The 24,995-nt window shown below is 39.0% G+C and overlaps 1 protein-coding gene across 1 annotated transcript in view; it reads right to left on the bottom strand.

The window, feature by feature from the left end:
- The window catches only part of DNAH5 (dynein axonemal heavy chain 5), a 297,391-nt gene that overhangs the window by 83,140 nt on the left and 189,256 nt on the right, over positions 1-24,995 (bottom strand). Inside the window, exons 48-53 of the mRNA XM_072807314.1 lie at positions 14,759-14,881; positions 14,357-14,570; positions 12,825-13,048; positions 10,865-11,063; positions 8,107-8,279; positions 3,385-3,515 (exon numbers count right to left, since the gene is read on the bottom strand). Coding sequence (XP_072663415.1) covers positions 3,385-3,515; positions 8,107-8,279; positions 10,865-11,063; positions 12,825-13,048; positions 14,357-14,570; positions 14,759-14,881 — 1,064 coding nt within the window. The remainder of the gene's footprint in view (positions 1-3,384; positions 3,516-8,106; positions 8,280-10,864; positions 11,064-12,824; positions 13,049-14,356; positions 14,571-14,758; positions 14,882-24,995) is intronic.

Raw genomic sequence — 24,995 nt, 5'->3', positions numbered from 1 at the left:
TGCAAAATGATCACCAAAATAAGTCTAGTTAACATCTAGTCAAGTGACATTACATTTACCAGCAAATATGAAACTGATTTTTAAGCTCCACATTTTATTAACTATTATAACTAATTTTTTGACACAAAACCAAAAATCTGGAGGGAAAAGTCAACCTGGAACCAAAATACCATTTTTACCACAACTAAATGTCATCTGAATGCATAGGTTTCGTTTTGAAAATATTTGTTGGTAATGTTAATACAAAAGTCAAATTGGAATGTTTACTATGCACCCATCTGCAATTGGTATTTTAGAAGATACCTCATAGGCTAATCTAACTTAAAACACTTCAAGCCCTAATTATATAGAGTGAGGAAGATGCCCTATTGCAAATGGTGCCCTCTTCCAAGAGCACCTGGCTGGCTTGGTCAGAAGAGCATATGACACTAGATCTCCAGGTTGTAAAGTAGAAGCCCCATGTTGAGTGTAGGGGTTATTTAAAAATAAAATCTTCTAAAAAATAAAATAAAATAAATCTTAAAAAAAACATAAATGATGCCCTCTCATCCCCCAACACAATTATTTTCAATGCATCCTTGCATTACAAGTAGGAGTTTTCTGAGTAATTGGTATGCTATAGAACAGTTGGAAACATGAAATATCCCACTTTAAATCTTCTTTCACTATCAAAAGCAATCTTTAGTGGAAGTCAGTCTACAGTCATGAAATATTAGGCCCCAGTACAGTAGCCTATCACCACCAAAAGTAAAAATAAAGATATTCCAATCCTGGAGATTCAGACTTACTAAATTATTATTTGAATTTTATGTCATTAAATAAACTCAGAGTTCAGAGCACAAGAGCCATAGGCCTTCTAATTTTTTTAAGCTACTAAATATTTAACTTCTATACTCTGTGCTTTTTGATCATCTAAAACCTAATCCTAGAACCAGAAATCCTACTACCATGTATCAATATTTTAAGAAAATGTCTAGAGAAGTATGATCTGAGAGATTAGAAAAGAATTTCAAAGATGCTGTCTCCCATTAGAGAGAGAGGGACAGAGACAGAGAAAGGAAGTGACCTCACCTCATCTACTCCTGGCTTGGGAAAACTTTCAGCCCAGTCCCGGATCAAGGACCCATTGCCTCAAATAATGGCCTGAGCCCCTTTAACAAATGGCCATGGCTCCCAAATGTGCAGCTCTTGCTTCTTGATTCTTGGCCACAAAGTAAGATGGCCTTTGAAGGTGTGAGAAGGCAAAGGCCTTGGCCCTCATATGCATCTGTAATGGAGCATTCCCACTATGACATGCAGACAAACTAATCTATCCCAGAGACAGGGGCTGCAAGATATTTCTCCTGAGGCAGTGTACTACAGTGAAAGTCAAGCCACACCAGACACCAGAAACACTGCGGTCAATTCCCTGGTAGATCTGAGACTTCAGACAAGTGATAGCTTCCGAGTCTTAGGTATAAGATGCCTTGCTAACCCCATAAGGCCCCTTTGAAGACCAAACTAGCCTACGCATGGAAAAGCACTTTGGAAACCTTAAGCCTTCTTAGAAATATTAGGAACAAAAATATGAGAGTCCAGTCTCTTTCCCATATACATTATCTTTTGCCTAACTCTGCTTCCCTCCACAAACTAGAAGAACCGTAGACAAGTCATTAGAATTGTTTCTTCCTGTCCTAGTACTCGAAAAACAAACAGCAATCTTTTGGATTTACTCTTCAAGCAGAAGCCTAAAATTCAGACCAAACAAAGTATGACAACAACTTGAATACCTGGATCTTAAACCCAGCATGAATAATTTTCAATTCTTCTCCTACCAGGTATCTATGGACCTGCATCAGGAACAGAGGGAGGGATGCTTTGCCCTACTGAACCAAGGCAAAGCTCTAGAGCAAAGCCCAACAGGCAAGGCTTCCCGCTCCCACACCTACAAGTTAACCTTTAAAATTTTTCAGGGGATCCCTGGGTGGCGCAGCGGTTTGGCGCCTGCCTTTGGCCCAGGGCGCGATCCTGGAGACCCGGGATCGAATCCCACGTCAGGCTCCCGGTGCATGGAGCCTGCTTCTCCCTCTGCCTGTGTCTCTGCCTCTCTCTCTCTCTCTCTGTGACTATCATAAATAAATAAATAAAAATAAATAAATAAATAAAATAAAATTTTTCAGCCTGACTAAACTTCCTAAACTGGCCTCTTGCCTCTCAATTTGGTTAATCCTGAAATTCAGTTCAGCCTCTCTGAATCACACCTTCTTATCTCTTCGCACTGACTCTTTGCTTTCTTGTTCCACCCTCACTACACACATATGACCAAGGACAACTGTCCCGGGGTTCCCTACCTTGGTGAGTGTATACATCAGTTGGCTAGTGTCCCAAGCCAGAGCTAGGATAGACCACATCTAAAAGTTCAACTTGCCAGTGATCCTGAGTCTGTCCTTTTTTCTCCATTCGTTTTCTGTACATACAAACCCACAGGCCTTCCCTAGCGGTAACTCAACAATGGTGTCCTGCTCTAGGATAAAGTCCAAATTCCATATCACACCTTCAAAGGCCTCCATTTCTATTCGTTCTATTCCTTTCCCACTTGCTATCTTATGCTGCACATCCAGCCATATTTAACTTCTTCTAGGGCCTCAATGTGACTTCATATGTGCTGACACTTTTGCCTGGAACGTCCTTCACCTCGCCTCTTCTCTGAGACAATTCCTATTTGTACTCAGGTCTCAGTTTAAACATCTTTTCCTCCAGGAAGTCTTTTTGGACCATCTCCCAGACTAGGTCGGGAGTTCTGCCCTCATGTTACAACAGGAGCTGGTCTTCATTTATTTCTTTTCCAGGAGACAGCACATATGTGTGACCCCTTCCTGAATAAATTGCTCAGCTGTCTGACCCCGCCCCCGACTATGGGAAGCTCTTTGATGACACGAGCCAAGTTCCCTTTGCTCATCATGTACTTTCCAGTACCTAGCCAGTGCCTGAATATAGTTGGTGTTCAATAAATATTCCTAAGTGAACGAATGAGCAAATCAATATAAATTTTCCATCTACTTTCTAGTTTATTAACATTCTTGAAATCTGAATTAACATTTACTAGGGATAAATTTCTTCTGAAATATACCAAGAGGAATACACATAATACATAGTGTATAACATAAAAACAGGGAGGCAGCTATTCACTACAATAAGAGGCTGAAGTACTTCAAAAGCAAATTATTAATGTGAAAATTTCATCATCTATAATAAAGGTTGAAAGGGGACGATGATAAGTCAACATTTAGGAAGGAAAATGATTGATTCTTTATGTATAAGAAAAATGCATTTGTAAGTTCAAGTGGCCTCTGAAAACCCACTATCAAAATCCACTTTAGGTTAATTAAAGCAAAAGCTTATTACCTTGTCAGAGTGATCTGGAAGGAGGTGTAGCCAGCAATGAACGAAGCTAACCTTGTCAGGCTCTGCTTTCCTGATCCACCCACTCCAACCAGGAGGGCATTTCCCCGGGGCGTGCCAATGACACGTGAGATCTAGAATGTGGAATGGAAAAGGCACATATTGGTGTTCAATGTGTAAATATTCCATTTTTTCCTGTTTATGCACCATAAGCATTTGGGAAGATGTAAGTGTCTCAGGATCAAAATGGACAGATATACTGGCTGGATAAAGGAGGGCATTTCTGAAAGACTGGTGTTTATTGTTGGGAGATGCCTTTGGGAAATTAGAGACCAGTACCAAGAAGCCAGACCAAGCCACCCCTGTGGCCTGCTCTGGGTTTTAAAAGAGAGAAACAGGGATGTCTGGGTGGCTCAGTGGTGAAGCCTCTGCCTTTGGCTCAAGGTATGATCCCAGTCCTGGGATCGAGTCTCGCATCAGGTTCCCTGCAGGGAGCCTGCGTCTCCCTCTGTCTATGTCTCTGCCTCTCTATCTCTCTGTTTCTTATGAATAAATAAATAAAATATTTTTAAAAATAAAGGGGATTTGAAGGTTTTCTTTTAGGTTCCCAACCTAATGCAGTGGGACAGGAAAGAGACCGCAATTTCAAGACAGAACACACAGTTGATTAGAATTATCCTCTCCCCATTTGAAAAATGACAGAGTTTTTTGGTTGTTGTTGTTGTTTTTTTTTTTATGACAGAGAGCTAAAATCAAAGAGAAGACACTTCCCAAAATGTGGCACAGATGATGGAATTTTTAAAAAGAAGAAAAGGAGGAGGAGGAACAAAACAGGCATAAATGCCCTCCTGTTATTTGGCACAGAGAGTGAGACCTAAGGAATCTACCAAGAAGCGATTATGGGTGGGCCAGTCAGTAGCCCCAGACTATTTCAAGTCCCCCTTGTGGTAGAAGTCCATGTTTCTTTAGCTTTATTGTTACTGAGAACTGCTTATACCACCCAGCTTCCAACCCCCACCTAGAGGGGATTCAGTGTAGAATTCTCCTTGATGCTTTCTCCTCCGTACGTGATAATGATTTCTCTTTCCCTCCTAACTGCAGTTTGAGCCTGGGGAATTGCTGTGATACTCACTTTTCTGTAGACTAATGACAGAGAGTGGGACAGGGCTAAGAAGGGTCACTTCTCTGTGGCTGGTGGAAGCTTCCTGGGGTAACCCAGGCTCTGTAGTCTGCCAGTGTGTCAGTAAACATCCTTTCTCAGGATTACCTCCTCTGGCAGGGGCTATTCCCCTGTTGGGACTATTCTTTTTTTTCTTCTTATCAAGATATAATAAAGTGTTAGGACTACTCTTAGCTTCTAGATTATTCTCCCCAATTTAGTGTGAGCCTGGGATATGGAGACCATTTTCTTGTCTCTGTTGTGGATCTGAGAACCTGTGGAATAGGTGGGTGATGCACCCATATTTCCAAGCTCCTGCTCATCCTGCCTATGCGATCTCCAATGTTGTTGTAGGCAGGGAAGGAACAGTCCTGGCAAGAATTTTTTTGCCAATGTCTATTCATATTATTTCCCTTGTATTCCTTCAAAGGCACAGATAAGACAGGTAAGAAGCTACCAAAAGCCACACTAGAATCTTCTTTATCTTTCCTTGGATAATGTTTTTCAAAATATATAGCTTTTGTCATAACCACTTCCTTTCATTGGTATTGGTGAATATATTAAGGATTTAAATAATTGTTGTTAATTAATTAGGTATTGGTACCTTCACCCTACATCTTTTTCTTAAACTAGAAATTTTCAATTTCTATTAAAATTAAAATTTTAATTAAAATTAAAATATTAAATTAAAATTTAAATTTTATTTAAATTATTAAAATTTTCCATTCCCAGTTTCTAGCACATGTTAAATGCTTAAACCATATACAACAAATGAGCAGGAACAAACAAGTAGGCAGGTTTAAGGGGGCTCAAAAACTCCAAAGTAATCACAAACAAATGAAATGAGAAAACACAGTCAAGAGGCTTTCAAACGGGACTATTCTATACAGATTGTGAGATGGAAACATTCATTTTTCAATTCCTTTAGCAAATATTTTAAAAATTAATAATGCTATTAATTATGCTCACATGCCAGGTGAGCATGCCAGTAGAGGAGAGACACCTATTAACAGAAATGTGGTGATGCACATTCCATGGTCAATGTGGAAACAGGTAAGAACAGTTGCAAAGGAAAACAGTGTTGCTGGGTAGAGGCAAGTCTTAGGTGTGGAGCTGGAGTGTGATCTGGATCTTGAAAGATAACTAGAAGTCTCTCAAACAAAGAAGGGGGCATACCAGGAAGCACTGAGCTACATTTTAGGAAGAAGAAATGGGATGAACAACATCCAAGAATCAACAAAAGGCTTGAGGTATCCCTAGGACGTGGGAACTTCAGTGCTATGTACAGAAATATCAGGTGATGAGGCAGCAAAGGGTTGTTTAGGGCCACACTAGGGACTTGGTTGAATTCCAAACCTATTTATCAAGTATCTCAAGTCTGCCTATTCTCTATCCATGAATACTGAGGTGAATAATTTGGGTGCCCACACTCACAGAGCTTATTGCCCAGTAGGGAAGACAAACGCACACAGTGATAACTTCCACACGACGTAGCACCGCTGGGAAGGCATATTGGTGAAGTGCTCTGGAAGCAGGGTGGGTTTCATCATGGGTAGCTGATTTTTCTGGATTATATGCTAAACAGAGCACAAGCCACAGGCTGGAGTGCTAGCAGGGGCTAGACCACCAAAAACCACACACCATGGTTTGAATCTTTACCAAGGAGGCAAAAGAGCTATCCCAGACATACTCTCTGTTTTTAAAGACAATCATCATTTTAATGAAGAAAGAAACCAAGAAATATGTCTGGTCTCCCATTTTGCTGCAGTTTTCATCTTAATTCTGTCTCTTGGCTTCTGTCATGTCTTATAACTAGATTACATATTTCAAGGATAGGATTACATATTTCGCCATCACACAGTTTGGGCGTACCGTCCACAGGAAACAGGAGAGTAGAGTCCGCATAAGAGGCCATGAGGAATGCAGTATGTTAGCTCAAAAACTCCAGTCATGAATTCCTCAGCCAATTTTGGAGCAGACACAAGAGGCTGAGAGGGAAATTGAGGGAAAACAGTCAAAGACCCTATGCTGAGTCATGCCTCAAATGTCATGTCCCCACATGGTGAAGAAATGGTCATCATTCCTCTGTACATGAACATGGAAGCAAGAGAGTTCTAGAGAATTTCCTCAAACATAAGACTAATATAAATAGTCTCATCTTCAATCTGAGCCATTATGAAATCCTATAGGCCAATCAAATTCTGTCTCCAAAAGACGTTACTTGTAAAGTTGCCTTTGGTATTATTTTCTTCTCTTTCTTCTTCCTTTTAATCATGAAATATGAGAGAATCCCTATCATTATTTCTATTTGGAAGAACATTTGTGCTCACAATTCAGTACAGATGTCTCTGGGAATCCAGAATGCCCAAGCTCTATGCCCTTCTGCAGGGGAGACTCGTGACTACAACAGCCTCTCTGTCTTCCTCCCTCTCCCTGACATATTCCAGCCTTCCCCAGTCTTTTCTACTTTCAGAGGGAGGGTCGAATAGATGACCTCTAGATTCAGTAAGTATGAGAGGTGACAATTTGTAATTAGGAGATTTTTTTCTCAAGGTTAAACCTAAGTAATGGAAGACAGCCTCAAGCTGTCCTCTTTCTAACTAAAAGTAAGTAGTCTGGAAAAGTAATTGACATCAATGGAGTGAGAACATCAACAACAGATTTTAAAATGGCATTATCTTCCTCCACAGATAAATTACGTCACATAAGTTATCAAGTAAATGACTTCTAGCCTTTGAGAGTCAATTATCCTATGAATAGATACTGGAATGCCTCCTGTGACAAAGTAGAAAGGAAAATGTACTTTGCTGGTGGATTTCATGCTAACAGAATTTTCATCCAGCTCAAAGTCAATGGTTTATGCATTCTTTTTAAATTATCATTTCTAAGTGTGGTAAAATATATAGAACATAAAATTTACCATCTTAACCCTTAAGTGTATAGTTCAATGGCACTCAGGATTTTCACATTGTTGTGCAACCACCAACAATAACCATCTCCAAAACTCTTCATCTTGCAAAAATGAAACTCTGTACCATTAAACACTCCTCATTCTCCCTATTTCCAAGCCCCTGACAATCACCATCCTACTTTCCACCTATGAATTTGACTATACTAGGTACCTCAGGTATGTGGAATCATAACAGTATCTATCCTTTTGTCACTGGCTTCTTTCACTGAGCATAATGTCTTCAAAGTTTATGCGCTATTTTTTTTACATAATGCAAAAAATAAGCATAGACTTTTTTGCCTGTGCTTTGAACTCAGATGTCAACTACATTCATTCTATGTGGTGAAAACACTGAGCTGGAAGCTGTACAGCAACACTGAATAAAATTACACCACACATTTCAAGTACCCATGCTCTGATATTCAGGCTGATTTTCAACCTATAGGTGTGACATGTTGCATTCAGTTTAGAAATTAAATTGGAATATAGCACTGAGTTTATTTTCAAACTGAATACTCTTCCAGGAGATAAAAATGAAAGAGAAGGGAAAAAAAATTCTGGTGTGAAGCCAAGTATCTGTCACTTTGGGGTAGTGTCACTGGGTATGGCCACTGACCTTGACTAAGTGAACCATGGCATCCTCAAAGAATACCAAATCCATGCCAGTGCCACGGATGCTCTCATTATATAGCTGCAGGAACATATTCAAACGCTCCCTTAGGTGATCAAAAGATTCAACTGCCTCATAAATTTTAGGCATTTCAGCATCAGCCTCCTCGGATGTTTCACCTGGGATTGGGGGGAAAAGAATAAATAAAGCTTCTTCAAATTGCTGGGCTTTACTAGTTCATTCAACCTAAATTAATATACTCATAGCTTGACAATTTAACACTTAATAACACCACTGTTCATCCAAATGCCATATTACATATTTTTAGAAAAGAAAGCAGAGGCCGCCCCTGGTGGTGACTCTTGATTTCAGCTTGGGCCATGATCTTAGGGTCATGGGATCGAGCCCCAGGTGGGCTCTAGGCTTAACAGGGAGTCTGCTTGAGATTCTCTCCTTCTCCCTCTGCCCCTTGCCCCACTCACATGTACTCTGTCTCTCTCAAAATAAATAAATAAATCATAAAAAAAGAAAGCAAACAATAATAAAAACATTGGAATTTTTGTTATCCTACCCAGTCCTAGTTCTTTCCTGTCTAGAAAGAGCCAATTCTAAATAATGCCATATAAATTAAATTTAATCCAAATCCATAACTGGATGCATTTCTAGGAACCTTCTTAATGGTCAAAATGAAGGTCAAAAGAGGGATTTAATGTCAAAATCATCTAGAGAGGTCAAGACTTAAGATTTTTCAATAAGAAAAAAAGGAAAAAGTCATTGCACTTGCTCAGGAAATACTTATGAATCAGGATTTCAGGTTAATGGTGAAGACAGAAGTGAATTTCAGAGAATGGAGGTAGTTGAGAATTAAGTTGACAAAATTAGAGAGCAGCATCCTTCCTGATCTAAGATACTACATTTTAAAAGCTTATTTATGATTTCCTAAATAAACATACTGAATTGTGTTACTGAAAAGATATATTAAAATCAATATACTTTTTTTAAAAATTAGAAACACACATTATACCAACTTAACACTTTCCCATCTTTTTTTTTAAGATTTTATTTATTTATTCATCAGAGACACAGAGAGAGACAGGCAGAGACACATGCAGGGAGCCCGACATGGGACTCGATCCTGGGTCTCCAGGGTCACACCCTGGGCTGAAGGCAGCACTAAACCACTGAGCCACCCAGGCTGCCCCAACACTTTTCCATCTTTGACTATAAAGCATAATGCCAAACTGGGCATGTAGAAGTTTACTATCAGTTAACATTAGTAACTGGAAAAAAAATGACATGTGAGTCGAATATGCCAATAACAACTTAGAAATTCACTAAATACTAGATGAGTGAGCGGATCTTCCAAATCTAACAGTATCTAATTATTTTCAATTGACTCTATCCTACTATAATAGCATATTAACCTCTTTATGACAAAGCAAGAAAACTGATTTAACATAATCGTGAAGACTGGCTTATTTGCAAAGTTCTCACTAATTGAATTTCAATAGTCACTTCGCTGTTTCATAAATGTTCAACTCAAGCTTTGGGAAACAAAGTGCTTTGAAGTTTAAAAAAAAAAAAATAAACAAGGTTATGTGTTCACCTCCAATGCAACCACCCTGCAAAAACACAGCAGTTATGTCTTGCTCCTTGAAAACCATAATCTAATTATTAGCCTTCTGAGTTAGAGGAAATAAAACACATAAATTCTAATTATTTATCCTTCTGAATTAGAGTAAATGAGATACATAAATTCTAATTTTAAATGCTCTTACACTTACAGGATTTTTGTATGCATGTGACCTCATTTAAAATAAAATGTGTCAGCTTCTTTCTGTTGAAGGATCCCTCCAACTGCATAGCCAGCAGTAAACCTCCTTTTGCAACTACTGCTCAGAAATTTTTGATAGATCATATACATCCTTATCAAATTGAAAAAGAAGCCGTGTGGTCATTTTCAACCATTTAGTAGATATAAATTGCATGTATTTAAATATGCCTTTTTAAATATGGAATTAACTTAAAATTCACCCTCAGAATTAAATTTAGATATAATTAAATAAAAGAAAATATTCTTCTTAAGCTCAGTTATTTCTGAGGGAAAAATAGTAATTGGAGTACTACTTCTTTTCATAAGAAGAAAAGCAATATATGTCTTCTTTTTTCATAGAACCATAACCACGAAAGCTTGCATCCACATCACCCATCTCTTTCCAATTATATTCAATGGCCTTCTCAGAGATCTAAGGTTTTCCTATTTTTAACACTCAGGATGACTCAAATAATCATCATCACCATTATTTTTGCTACCTTTCATTTGGCAGACTGCCAAGAGTAGACAACTGTAGAGTGCTACAGTTAATATTTCATTTATTCCCTACACTGCCCCATAATGCACATATTAATATTTCCATTTTCATAAATGAGGAGAATGAGGTTCAAGAAAGTTCAGAGTTGCCCAGCTTTTATGTGGTAGATTCTCTCTTCAAACTACCACTGTGTGACAGCTAGAAGTCCTGGACTCTTTCTTCTATCACGTCCTGCATCCCAAATCTATCTTAATATGCAAGAATAATATGCATAAAAAATCGTTAATCTCTGAACTCCATGGGTAGCCACTCAGTCTATATTCACTGAGCACCTACTATGTCCCCAGCTTGTTTCTGTGAAGTTTACTAGACAGAAATTCAACCTCCCTAAACTGAGCCTTCTGTCTTTAGGTTTCCTTTTGGGGAATTTCAAATTCTGCTCAACAGTTTACCTGTAGCTTCAGGCACATCCCTTAAGAAATCCACAAAATAAGCATCAGTTCCACAATCCACCAAGAGTTTCTTCTCTTCACCAAACTCCTCCTCCACCAAACTTACTAAAGCCTTATCAAACCAGATCACATCGTTGGGCACTGTGAAACGATCAGCTATCACACGTTTACACTCATGCTTCCATAGCCTTAACAGTTCCTGTCAAAAACATAATTAAAATGTGTTATTCGTTTCTATTTGCCACAGTTGAGAATCAAGTTGGCAAAATTAGAGAGTACCATCCTTCCTGATCTAAGATGCTACATTTTAAAAACTTGAGGTAAAAACATACTTAACTTCATTTCAGATTGGTCTCATGCAAGTATATCAGATAGAGAGTAGTGTCTATTCATTTTCAGTCTTTAAAACGAAAATGTCCATAGACGAATGACTAAAACCACTCTGATGAACCAACAAGGTAATAGTCTACATAAACACCTTAAGTCTGTGAAAAATTAATCTGCTTGGATAAGACATCTACATTCACGTGGCCAGAGCATAATATACAATGTAGTATATAAATAATTCTCATGTATACAACTGAGATATTACAAAGGTATATTTACTTTGCACAATGTGAAGGAAATTTGTGGCAAAAATCTGCATTATCTGAACAAAGCAATCAGCTAGTCTACATAATCCAAGGTGCAAAGTTAACTGGAAGTTGAAGAAATTAATTGCTCAATATACCTGTGTGTATAGCAAGCTCACTTGATTTGAAAGACTGGTGGAAATTTCTTCACTTGCTATCATTTTGCATGTTAGGAGCTTTTTAAGCCATTTGATTGCTAATGATAAAATGCTATTTGGTTACCAAAACATAAAAGGAATTTAGTAAAAACAAATTCAATGATTCAGTTAATTAAGACAGACTTCATTATAACACCAATTGCTAGAACTATTCATGGTGATTTAAAGAAAGCATCAAAAAGTGGCCACTCAAAAAAATAATATTGGAGACATGCATTCTGCCTTGACATTAATTTGTCAACAAATTTGTGGGGGGAAAATGAAGATAAAATGTTCCTTGCTGCTAAAATGGCTCTCTGTTGTCTGTCACAAGGAGAGTGAGTTTTCCCCAAAATGTCTTGTCTTGGAGTCAGCCAGTGTGGTTACCTACTTTTGGGGCAAAGTTGGGGGTTTTTTTATAGTCACTATTTGATATGCCTCATGATAGTCTGGTGGATACCTCAACTGTCCCTCTCTGGTTATGTGGACACATCCCTACTTACTTACCTCCTCACTTCCATAAAAACCTACAAGAGAAGCCAATGTTACCGAATCCAGAGCACAGGGGCCATGCTTTGGGAGAAAAAACATACTGGATTTTTCCATAATCCAGTTTGAAGGGAATTCTTTTAACACTAGGAACTGTTATATTCAAGTGTGTGTACAGATGCTCATTTTTCAGCCAAATGAACTTTTCACTTTTCTGCCTCTTTTCAATTATACCAATATATGTAATTCTTTTAGTGCATCCAGTTACTTAGAAAGTTGAGGATGATTAACAATAAAATGGTCTCTTCAATTTTGAATGTTTATAAAGTTAAAATCTCAAGTTTAAAATATGAAAACTATTAGATAATAAAATCAATAGTGATTCTTCCCATTACTTAGTATGAGGAAAATATCTTATAATGGGAACATAAGATCAATTGTTTCTTTTATTCCATTCATTAGAAAATAACTGTGTATACTATTTCCTTAAACATGAATTTATTTGGAATTTTTAAAAGAAATTTTCTGACATACTTCATACTTTTCCCTTACTTATGTTAGTTGAAAAGCAGCAAAAAAAAGAATATCCATGCTAAAACATCCCAAAATATTTCATCATTCCACTAAGAATTACATTATGAATAATATTTAGGGCATAGAATAAATAACAAAGCCATTTGTTTCCCCTCACACATCACTTACATCTGAATCTTTGATAACCTCTGAGGTGGTGTTCAGCATGCCCTGCCAGATCCTGGAAAGATCTCGAAGGTTAAATATGTAATGGAATTTTGCAGGTGTAGGAAGCATTTTAATCTTGGTCATCTGCCACAGTCGGCGTGTCAGAGGGATGAGTTTCATCACTGAATCTCTCACTTCTTCTGAGAAACCCCTCTGAGAACAGTAGTAGCCTCTCCCAATAACACCTGAAAGAGGAAAAAAGTCGTAAGGTTTTGAGTGATGGTTCAAGTCAGTGAAATTAAATGAAAACTATTATAAAATAGTTTGCACAAATATTATACACATTTATTAGATGGCAACATACCAAAGAAATTTATATTAATGTTCCCTTATTTTTTTAAATCTAAAAAATAGGTACAGGTTCAAGTAAGTTAGTATTTGAATACTAAAAAGTTGATCAACTTTTTACTACTCAAAGCTCTAGCTGAACAAACCCAATAATATTAAGTGGGTGAACGTGAAATATATAAAGTTGCCTTATAAAGATATAACCAAAAGGGAGGTGTCACAAACCCTTAAGATTTCTTCATTCTGTTGTTGCCTCTCCATGCATTATAAAATACTTTAATTTACTTTATATGTAAAACTTTCCGGGCAAAAAAAGAATAATTAAAATTGATAATAGTCATTTTTTCTGGTCCATTGTACTTTTTGCAGGTTTAGATCATTCACATATCATTTGGCTTCAAAACTTCTGCCCACTGCCACCATCAAAGGCAAATACTGTCATATTCCACTAGCCCAGGGTGGTGAGATGACATTTTAGTCTGCCAGAAATTAATTAGGATAATCCTCTAATGAGTTTTCTCTCAGCAGTTTCAGAAATGGTAAATGAATACTTAACACAATGCGTACATAACTTTACACTCTTTCTCTGCAAAGAGTAACTACAAAATCAACTATAAACTCCTTCAATACTCAAGTGATCATAGTTATCTGCTGGGCTAGTGTTTCCTAAATGATATTATTTCTGAAATGCTACATATTTAATCAATCAATAATTTATTACAATCCTGTAAATTGCCCTGAAGATCAGACTCTGGCTAATCGCTGCTATAGGCAAAATTATTTCTTTGGCCAAAATCATTATGTGGCTTGATTAAAGTATCAGCTACATAAACTTTTGGCATGGTATTCTATCAATCCAGACCTCTAGAGGTATATCCATAAGGAAACACTCTCATCATCTCCCTGTTCATTTAATGTTTAACCTCCTTGCTTAAGAAGCTAGCAACAGTTACTTTAAGAAAAATAAAGGTACTAAAAGATCTGTCAATATAAATTCAGGTGCCAATATAAAATATTATATATTTTTATATATAATAAATCCTTATAGAAGCAAATTCCTGATATAAACACAACTTGAGAGTGGTGAGGGTAAAAGACTAAGGAGTCACCCAGTGCCCCTTCTATTTGATTTCCGGGTGGATATTTTCTCATTGGAATGCAAGCAGGTATTCTTTCCTACCCAAGCCCCACTGACACCATTTTACCAAAGATCTTGTCCATGGAAGCATCAGAAGGCAATGTACAGTTAAATATAGAGAACTGCCTCTTGAGTCTTTGTGGTATATCATTGCGTCCACCCCCAGGATGGATCATGGCTGCCAAAAACTGGACGTCCACGATGCTGGTAAATTCCCCAGGCTTCTCTAGGTTATAAAATCCATTCTGTTCCATCAGCTGTCGTACTATCTCATTGGTAACCTAAGAAAGACAACCTTCAGAATTAAAAGGTCACTCCATTACATCCCAGAAATTAATCCTTGAGTGTTCTCAATAATGGACTTCGTTGGAATTGAGAAACTACATATTAAAAAAGTGAAAAAATATTCACTCATCAGAGAGTAAATCAATGTTGAATTGAAATGAAGTGCACAATAGGATCAATATACCTGATCTCCCCACTCATTGATTATTGGCATATTTATATCATCAATAAAAATAGTCATCTTCTTTCCTGCAGGAGGGCCATATGTTGTACCCATGCGTTTATCCACATAGCTCTCTATTGTTCTCTGTGAAACAAGAAAGCCAACAGAAAGATCTGTGAAAACATCCTCTAAGACACAATAAATGATTTTTTAAATCTGGGAACACCGGAATTGATAGGAATTACTCACAAACACCCCAAATCTCTTTTTAATTCTGGAAACCAGGGCATGAAGTACCTATATTATCTTGCATAATGTTAACCTTTGAAAATCTGCTTTAATTTAGGAGTAAATGGAATTCTAATTACTGTACATTTTGAGCGGGATGAAACTCTTTGTTCCATTTCTACAGATTTTTGTCTCATTATTTCTACATTGATGGCACTATATCCCCTAGTCCCACTATTTAAAGAACAATTTAACCCTTCTGAAAGTTTCCCTGTAAATCAGGGACAAAATTAAAAAGGGCTACTATCTAAGAAGCTTCTTAGGTCTGTGCTCTGAGCCACACAGACTACCACCACCTGAAGACTGTGTGTTCTCCATTGATAAGGCTATCAATGGGCTTTTGTAGCCAAACACAATCCAGATCCAGTGCTTTGGGGTACATGCAATCCCAGTGAATCACCTCTCATCCCCTGAGACAAAACTGCAAACTATGTCAATGTGTGTGTCTCTCTCATCTCTCCATGCCCAGCTTAGGTGGTAAAGAAGACTACACGGTGCTCTATTAAGACAAACAAACAAACAAAAAACTTTCCTAGGAATATGAAAAAGAATTTTAAAATTGATTAAACTAATGTAACATTATATGTCAACTATTCCTCAATTTAAATTTTCTTTAAATTTAAATTTAAATTTCCATCAGCTTTTCACTGATGGAAAGAGTGTTGGAAGAGGTAAGGGGAACATGAGGAGGGACCCAGACTATTGATCATGGTATGAGAGTACCCATGCATTCAAAACGCATGAACTGAGTCACCAAAGTTGGACCACAAAAAAAAAAAAAAAAAAAGAGAGAGAGAGAAAGAGAGAGAGAGCAAGAGAAAAAGGCTTCACTGTTCTCACATCCTGGAAACTCAGTCTTATAGACCTCATTCCATTCCTACCACTATAGCAATCTACTAATTCATGATTTTAAGTCATGTTAAAGATGAAATGTAGAAGAAAGCAGAGGTATATTGCAATAAAATGGATTCTCCTATCCAAAGAAGCTTAGTTATTTCATGATAAAGAGCAATCAGTCTAAAATGACTTTAGTAATCCAAGATACAACCACAAAATAAGGCCAACATATAAACAAAAATATATATATTTGTCTTTGGAAATCTCACAGTTGATAATTTCAAGTTGTAATTTTCCATCACCATTCTAATGAATAATGGCAAGATACATGAATTTTTTTCATTATTTCCAAATATAAAGATATATAAATATATCCTCACTCATTCAATTACAAAATAAATCTCTCATGACCACAGTACAATGTCAAAAAGAATTTCCTATTCCCCTGACATAAAAGCAAACTGTTTAAAGTAATGTAAAAGGCTACATTTAGCTCTGCTTTTGAATAAATTTAAATGCATAAGGAAATTAATAATCTGACACCTCCCTATGGCAAGCTAGAGCCTTCCAGAGATTCCCTTGTCTATTAATGAGGCACATGAAGACTTTCTGTCTTAGGGGCCATCTAAGAGCTAAAAGGTCATAGGTGGATAAGATGGGATAATATAAAATAAATAATAGCCCCATACCTGCACTTGCATCCCTGTCATTGTGACTCTATTTTTTTCAAAATAACAGGAAATTACCAGTAAGCTATATATCTCATAAAAGAACTAAGTTGACAAAAACAAAAACAAGGGAGGGAGTAAAATGAAATAGCTTGTGAACCTGGAGTGGAGACCTTTCAGTTTTTAGAATTGCCGCCCATTAAATCATTATCTAATGCATAATTTGGAGAAACCTCCTAAAGCCCTGAAACACAATAACTGCAGGTTCTACTCCATCATAGAGCTATTGGGAAATGTTCGGGAAAACCATATACATGACTGGTCTCTCCAGCAGGACTTCCCCACGTGAAGTCCATAGCATCACAAATCAACATATCTAGACATAAACACCTCTTGCCCCAAAGTCTGCACCCTCTCCACATTTCAGGGAATGGCACCCATGGCCCAACTGCCCCATCCAAAATTCCCCCATCCAACATCGATACATCCTTTCTTTTATAATTTCAATATTGCTATTCAATATATCTCCTCCTCCCTGAAAAATCAATTTTACGCCCGAGGATAGTTATTTGTCTTTCTCATGGGGATTAATGTCACAACCTCTTAAAATGTGTGCCACTACCCCCCACCTCTGCTTCCTCCAGGCAGTCCTGGTAAACTTGTTAAAAAATCATATACACTGTCTAGTCTATACTGTGTGTTACAATTTTATCTACGATTTTTTGTCTCCCCCCTAAAAAAAATGCTCTAGTGAACTAACAATCATCTTTGTCATGTTCCACCACCCACACTCTCTCTGATCTCCTTCATCTAGGGGAGACCACCAACCACTGTTTGGGTGACATAATCACAGTCCAGTTAACAAAAACAGGTATATTTGTTTATCTGAGTATTGCCTGTCTCCCCATTAGAAGGTAAAGAGAGAAGGTGCCTTCTTTATCTTGCTCATCACTGCATTGTCAGTATCTAGAAAGGTATCTGGCACAGTGTACTTATTTGTAAATACTTGATACGCGGGGGACTGGGTGCCCAAGTCATTTACCTTCTCTCTCTTCTGTTCCTTCTTCAAACTACATCTACTAAGCCAACATCAGTTCTGCTCCCTGATCGCAATGTGAATCCATCTTCATGCTGCTTCCATTCTGCCTTGTGTTACTTGGTGCAGCCCAACCGCCCTCCCCTCCCAGGTCTCTCTGATGACCCCTGTGTCTCTCCCATCTTGCCCTCCACTCTGCAGCCAGAATGAGCCTTCTGAAGGGGCAGTGCGACCCTGCACAACACCCCTGGTTCTCCAGGACAACTGAGGAACTCCATGGTGTCCCTGCTTACACCTCCAGCCTCACCCGTAAGTACTCCTTAGTCTCTCTGTTCTGGCTCCTCGTGGTCTTAATTCACTCATATTCAGTTAACAATAAAACACACACCATAAAGTGATGCTCAGCTCACAGGCTAATGTTCATTACCAGATCCTTATTTACATATTCCTAGAGTAGCCATTTCTGAGCCAAAAAACCTCTCACAATTAGCAGCGGCCAAACACAATTTGTCAAATATTGAGTCAGATGAATGATCCTCCATAAATGTCGCTTCTCTCAACTCAGCTATTGATGAATAAAATTGAAGTCTCTAGCTGGGACCTGATTTATGCTGGTCTCTGAGGATAAACAAAAACTCTACTCTGGGGGCGGTGGGAGGGGGCTGGCAGATGAGTAGGGTCCCCAACTCACCCGGCCGCACCAACAAACCTGGATTATGTTCAAATCATCCTGAAAACCTACAAACTCAACCTAAGAGCCAAGCTCGAGAAAAGGCTGGAGCGCGCCCAGCGGGGCCTCAGGAGAAGCTCAGGTGGCGGCTCGAGCAGGAGGTGCTGCGCCCTGCTGCCTTCAGAGCCCCGTTCCTGGGAGCTTGGGTCCAGCGGAGCAGGCCCCGATCCCAGGGCGCCGGGACACAGCCCATGATCCTGCGCTCCCCTGAGGATGGGCAGGGGTGGGGAGGGCTCAGGACAGCCAGGACGCTCCCCCCGCCAGGCATCCCCAGCTGTGCAGGTCAGCGCCCCCTGCCCTGTTAGCACCTAGGCCAGCGCCGACTGGGAGCTGCAGTGGTTACTGGGGGAGCTGACTCCAGGGTGAGAGAGCTGGCCACTGCTGGTGGTGGTGTTCCTCCTGGTGTCACCCTGCACCGGGGAGGGCGGGGCCCCAGGGGACAGAGGCCTCACAGGGTCAGCAGCTCCCACTGACCCGGCACCCGGCGGGGGGGGTGGGGAGGGGAGCGGGGAGAGCTCCCCAGGTGCACACACCTGAGGATCAGCACAGCAGGCCCTCCCCCAGAGACCAGCATGAGAACAGGGGAAGGGCAAGTTCTGGACCAAGCAGCGCTGGAAAGCTCCAGGGGAAGTTGACAGATTTACAGTGTATAGAACCAAATGGTACCCCTCCTTTTATTTTTTTCTTCCTGTTTCCAGTAAAACTCCTTTGTAGCCACTATGCACAGAGCAAAATGACTAGAAAGAGGAATTCACCACAAAAGAATCAGAAACAGTACTCTGACACAGAGTTACAGAATTTGGTTACAATTCAATGTCAGAAAGCCAATTCAGAAGCACAATTATAAAGCTACTGGTGGCTCTGGAAAAAAAAGCATAAAGGATTCAAGAGACTTCATGACTGCAGAATTTAGATCTAATCAGGCTGAAATTAAAAATCAATTAAATGAGATGGAATCCAAACTGGAGGTCCTAACGATGAGGGTTAATGAGGTAGAAAAAAGAATGAGCAACATAGAAGACAAGATGATGGCAAAGAAGGAAGCCGAGTAAAAAAGAGAAAAACAATTAAAAGACCATGAGGAAAGGTTAAGGAAATAAATGACAACCTCAGAAGGAAAAATCTACATGCAATTGGGGTTCCAGAGGGCGCTGAAAGGGACCGAGGACCAGAAAGCATATTTGAACAAATCATAGCTGAGAACTTCCCTAACTTGGGGAGGGAAACAGGCATTCAGATCCAGGAGATAGAGAGGTCCCCCACTAAAATCAATAAAAACCGTTCAACAACTCGACATTTAATAGTGAAACTTACAAATTCCAAAGATAAAAAGAAAATCCTTAAAGCAGCAATAGACAAGAGATCCCTAACTTATATGGGGAGAAATATCAGATTAACAGCAGACCTCTCCACAGAGACCTGGCAGGCCAGAAAGGGCTGGCAGGATATATTCAGGGTCCTAAATGAGAAGAACATGCAACCAAGAATACTTTATCCAGCAAGGCTCTCATTCAGAATAGAAGGAGAGAGAAAGAGCTTCCAAGATAGGCAGAAATTGAAAGAATATGTGACCACCAACCCAGCTCTGCAAGAAATATTCAGGAGGACCATGTAAGTGAAAGAGGAAGACCAAAGAAATAATCCACAAAAAAAAAAGGGACTGAATAGGTATTCTGATGACACTAAATTCATATCTTTCAATAGTAACTCTGAACGTGAAGGAGCTTAATGATCTCATCAAAAGACACAGGGTTTCAGATTGGATAAAAAGCAAGACCCACCTATTTGCTGTCTACAAGAGACTCATTTTAGATCTAAGGACACCTACAGCCTGAAAATGAAAGGGTGGAGAACCATTTGCCATTCAAATGATCCTCAAAGAAAGCAGGGGTAGCAATCCTTATATCAGATAAATTAAAGTTTATCCCAAAGACTGTAGTAAGAGATGAAGAGGGACACTATATCATACTTAAAGGATCTATCCAACAAGAGGACCTAACAATCATGAATATTTATGCTCCTAATGTGGGAGCTGCCAAGTATATCAATCAATTAATAACCAAAGTAAAGATATACTAGATAATAATACACCAGTAGTAGGAGACTTCAACACGGCGCTTCTGCAAATGACAGACCTTCTAAGCACAACATCTCCAAAGAAACAAGAGTTTTAAATGATACACTGGACCAGATGGATTTCACAGATATTTACAGAACTTTACATCCAAACACAACTGAATACATTCTTCTCAAGTGCACATAGAACTTTCCTCAGAATAGACCACATACTGGTGGTCTCAACCGATACCAAAAGGTTGGGATTGTCCCTTGCATATTTTCAGACCATAATGCTTTGAAACTAGAACTAAATCACAAGAAGAAGTTTGAAGGAACTCAAGCATGTGGAGGTTAAAGAGCATCCTGCTTAAAGATGAAAGGGTCAACCAGGAAATTAGAGAAGAATTAAAAAGATTCATGCAAACTAATGAAAATGAAGATACAACCCTTCAAAATCTTTGGGATACAGCAAAAGCAGTCCTGAGGGGGAAATACATCGCAATACAAGCATCCCTCAAAATTTGGAAAAAACTCAAATACACAAGCTAACCTCACACCTAAAGGAACTGTAGAAAGAACAGCGAATAAAACCTACACCAAGCAGAAGAGAGTTAATAAAGATATGAGCAGAACTCAACGAAATTGAGACCAGAAGAACTGTGGAACAGATCAACAAAACCAGGAGTTGGTTCTTTGAAAGAATTAATAAGAGAGATAAACCATTAGCCAGCCTTATTAAAAACAAAAGAGAAAAGACTCAAATTAATATAATCATGAATGAAAAAGGAGAGATCACCACCAACACCAGAAAATACAAACGATTTTAAAAACATATTATGAGCAGCTATATGCCAATAAATTAGGCAATCTAGAAAAAATGGACGCATTTCTGGAAAACCACAAACTATCAAAACTGGAACAGGAAGAAATAAAAAACCTGAACAGGTCAATTACCAGGGAGGAAACTGAAGCAGTCATCCAAAACCTCCCAAGACACAAAGTCCAGGGCCAATGGCTTCCCGGGGGAATTCTATCAAACGTTTAAAGAAGAACAATACCTATTCTACCAAAGCTGTTCTGAAAGCTAGAAAGAGATGGAGTACTTCCAAACTCGTTCTATGAGGACAGCATCACCTTAATTCCAAAACCAGACAAAGATGCCACCATATAGGAGAATTATAGACCAACATCCTGATGACACAGATGCAAAATTCTCAATAAGATACTAGCCAATAGGATCCAATAATACATTAAGAAGATTATTCACCATGATCAAGTGGGATTTATCCCTGGGATGCAAGGCTGGTTCAACACTCGTAAAACAATCAACGTGATAGATCACATCAACAAGCGAAAAACCAAGAACCATATGATCCTCTCAATAGATGCAGAGAAAGCATTTGACAAAATACAGCATCCATTCCTGATCACAACTCTTCAGAGTGGAGAGAGAGAGAGAACATTCCTCAGCACCTTAAAAGCCATCTATGAAAAGCCCACAGCAAATATCAAACACTGGGAGCCTTTCCCCTAAGATCAGGAACACAACAAGGATGTCCACTCTCACCACTGCTATTCAACATAGTACTGGAAGTCCTAGCCTCAGCAATCAGACAACAAAAAGACATTAAAGGCATTCAAATTGGCAAAGAAGAAGTCAAACTCTCCCTCTTCGCTGATGACATGATACTGTATGTAGAAAATTCAAAAGACTCCACCCCAAGATTGCTAGATCTCATACAGCAATTTGGCAGTGTGGCAGGATACAAAATCAATGCCCAGAAATCAATGGCATTTCTATACACTAACAATGAGACTGAAGAAAGAGAAATTAAGGAGTCAATCCCGTTTACAATTGCACCCAAAAGCGTAAGATACCTAAGAATAAACCTAACCAAACAGATAAAGGATCTATACCCTAACAACTATAGAACACTTCTGAAAGAAATTGAGGAAGACAGAAAGAGATGGAAAAATAGTCCATGCTCATGGATTGGAAGAATTAATATTGTGAAAATGTCAATGCTACTCAGGGCAATTTACACATTTAATGCAATCCCTATCAAAATACCATGGACTTTCTTCAGAGAGTTAGAACAAATTATTTTAAGATTTGTGTGGAATCAGAAAAGACCCCGAATAGCCAGGGGAATTTTAAAAAAGAAAACCATATCTGGGGGCATCACAATGCCAGATTTCAGGTTGTACTACAAAGCTGTGGTCATCAAGACAGTGTGGTACTGGCACAAAAACAGAGACATAGATCAGTGGAACAGAATAGAGAACCCAGAAGTGGACCCTGAACTTAATGGTCAACTAATATTCGATAAAGGAGGAAAGACTATCCATTGGAAGAAAGACAGTCTCTTCAATAAATGGTGCTGGGAAAATTGGACATCCACAGCAGAAGAATGAAACTAGACCACTCTCTTGCACCATACACAAAGATAAACTCAAAATGGATGAAAGATCTCAATGTGAGACAAGATTCCATCAAAATCCTAGAGGAGAACACAGGCAACACCCTTTTTGAACACAGTAACTTCTTGCAAGATACATCCATGAAGGCAAAAGAAACAAAAGCAAAAATGAACTATTGGGACTTCATCAAGATAAGAAGCTTTTGCACAGCAAAGGATACAGTCAACAAAACTCAAAGACAACCTACAGAATGGGAGAAGATATTTGCAAATGACGTATCAGATAAAGGGCTAGTTTCCAAGATCTATAAAGAACTTATTAAACTCAATGCCAAAGAAACAAACAATCCAATCATGAAATGGGCAAAAGACATGAACAGAAATCTCACAGAGGAAGACATAGACATGGCCAACATGCACATGAGAAAATGCTCTGCATCACTTGCCATCAGGGAAATACAAATCAAAACCACAATGAGATACCACCTCACACCAGTGAGAATGGGGCAAATTAACAAGGCAGGAAACAACACATGTTGGAGAGGATGCGGAGAAAGAGGAACCCTCTTACACTGTTGGTGGGAATGTGAACTGGTGCAGCTACTCTGGAAAACTGTGTGGAGGTTCCTCTAAGAGTTAAAAATATACCTGCCCTATGACCCAGCAATTGCACTGTTGGGGATTTACCCCAAAGATACAAATGCAATGAAACGCCGGGACACCTGTACCCCGATGTTTATAGCAGCAATGGCCACGATAGCCAAACTGTGGAAGGAGCCTCGGTGTCCAACGAAAGATGAATGGATAAAGAAGATGTGGTTTATGTATACAATGGAATATTACCTAGCTATTAGAAATGACAAATACCCACCATTTGCTTCAACGTGGATGGAACTGGAGGGTATTATGCTGAGTGAAGTAAGTCAGTCGGAGAAGGACAAACATTATATGTTCTCATTCATTTGGGGAATATAAATAATAGTGAAAGGGAATATAAGGAAAGGGAGAAGAAATGTGTGGGAAATATCAAAAAGGGAGACAGAACATAAAGACTGCTAACTCTGGGAAACGAACTAGGGGTGGTAGAAGGGGAGGAGGGCGGGGGGTGGGAGTGAATGGGTGACGGGCACTGGGTGTTATTCTGTAGGTTAGTAAATTGAACACCAATAAAAAATAAATTTGAAAAAAAAAAGGTTTCTGTGGAATCAGAAAAGACCCTAAATAGCCAGGGAATATTAAAAAAGAAAACCAGATCTGTGGGCATGACAATGCCAGACTTCAGGTTGTACTACAAAGCTGTGGTCATCAAGATAGTGTGGTACTGGCACAAATACAGACACATAGATCAATGGAACAGAATAGAGAATCCAGAAATGGGCCCTCAACTCTATGGTCAACTAATATTCTTCAAAGCAGGAAAGACTATCCACTGGAAAAAAGACAGTCTCTTCAATAAATGGTGCTGGGAAAATTGGACATCCACATGCAGAAGAACCAAACTAGACCAGTCTCTTATACAAAGATAAACTCAAAATGGATGGAAGATCTAAATGTGAGACAAGATTCCATCAAAATCCTAGAGGAGAACACAGGCAAGACCCTTTTTGAATGTGGCCACAGCAACTTCTTGCAAGACACATTTAGGAAGGCAAGGGAAACAAAAGCAAAAATGAACTATTGGGACTTCATCAAGATAAAAAGCTTCTGCACAGGAAAAGAAACAGTCAACAAAACTAAAAGGCAACCTACAGAATGGGAGAAGATATTTGCAAATGACGTATCTGATAAAGGGCTAGTTTCCAAGATCTATAAAGAACTTACTAAACTCAACAGCAAAGAAACAACCAATCCAATCATGAAATGGGCAAAAGACATGAACAGAAATCTCACAGAGGAAGACATAGACATGGCCAACAAGCACATGAGAAAATGCTCTGCATCACTTGCCATCAGGGAAATACAAATCAAAACCACAATGAGATACCACCTCACACCAGTGAGAATGGGGCAAATTAACAAGGCAGGAAACAACACATGTTGGAGAGGATGCGGAGAAAGAGGAACCCTCTTACACTGTTGGTGGGAATGTGAACTGGTGCAGCCACTCTAGAAAACTGTGTGGAGGTTCCTCAAAGAGTAAAAAATAGACCTGCCCTACGACCCAGCAACTGCACTGCTGGGGATTTACCCCAAAGATACAGATGCAGTGAAATGCTGGGAC

This window comes from Canis lupus, chromosome 31 (genome assembly GCF_048164855.1).
Source record: "Canis lupus baileyi chromosome 31, mCanLup2.hap1, whole genome shotgun sequence".
NCBI classification, from domain to species: domain Eukaryota; kingdom Metazoa; phylum Chordata; class Mammalia; order Carnivora; family Canidae; genus Canis; species Canis lupus.
This window is presented reverse-complemented; position numbering and strand designations above follow the sequence as displayed.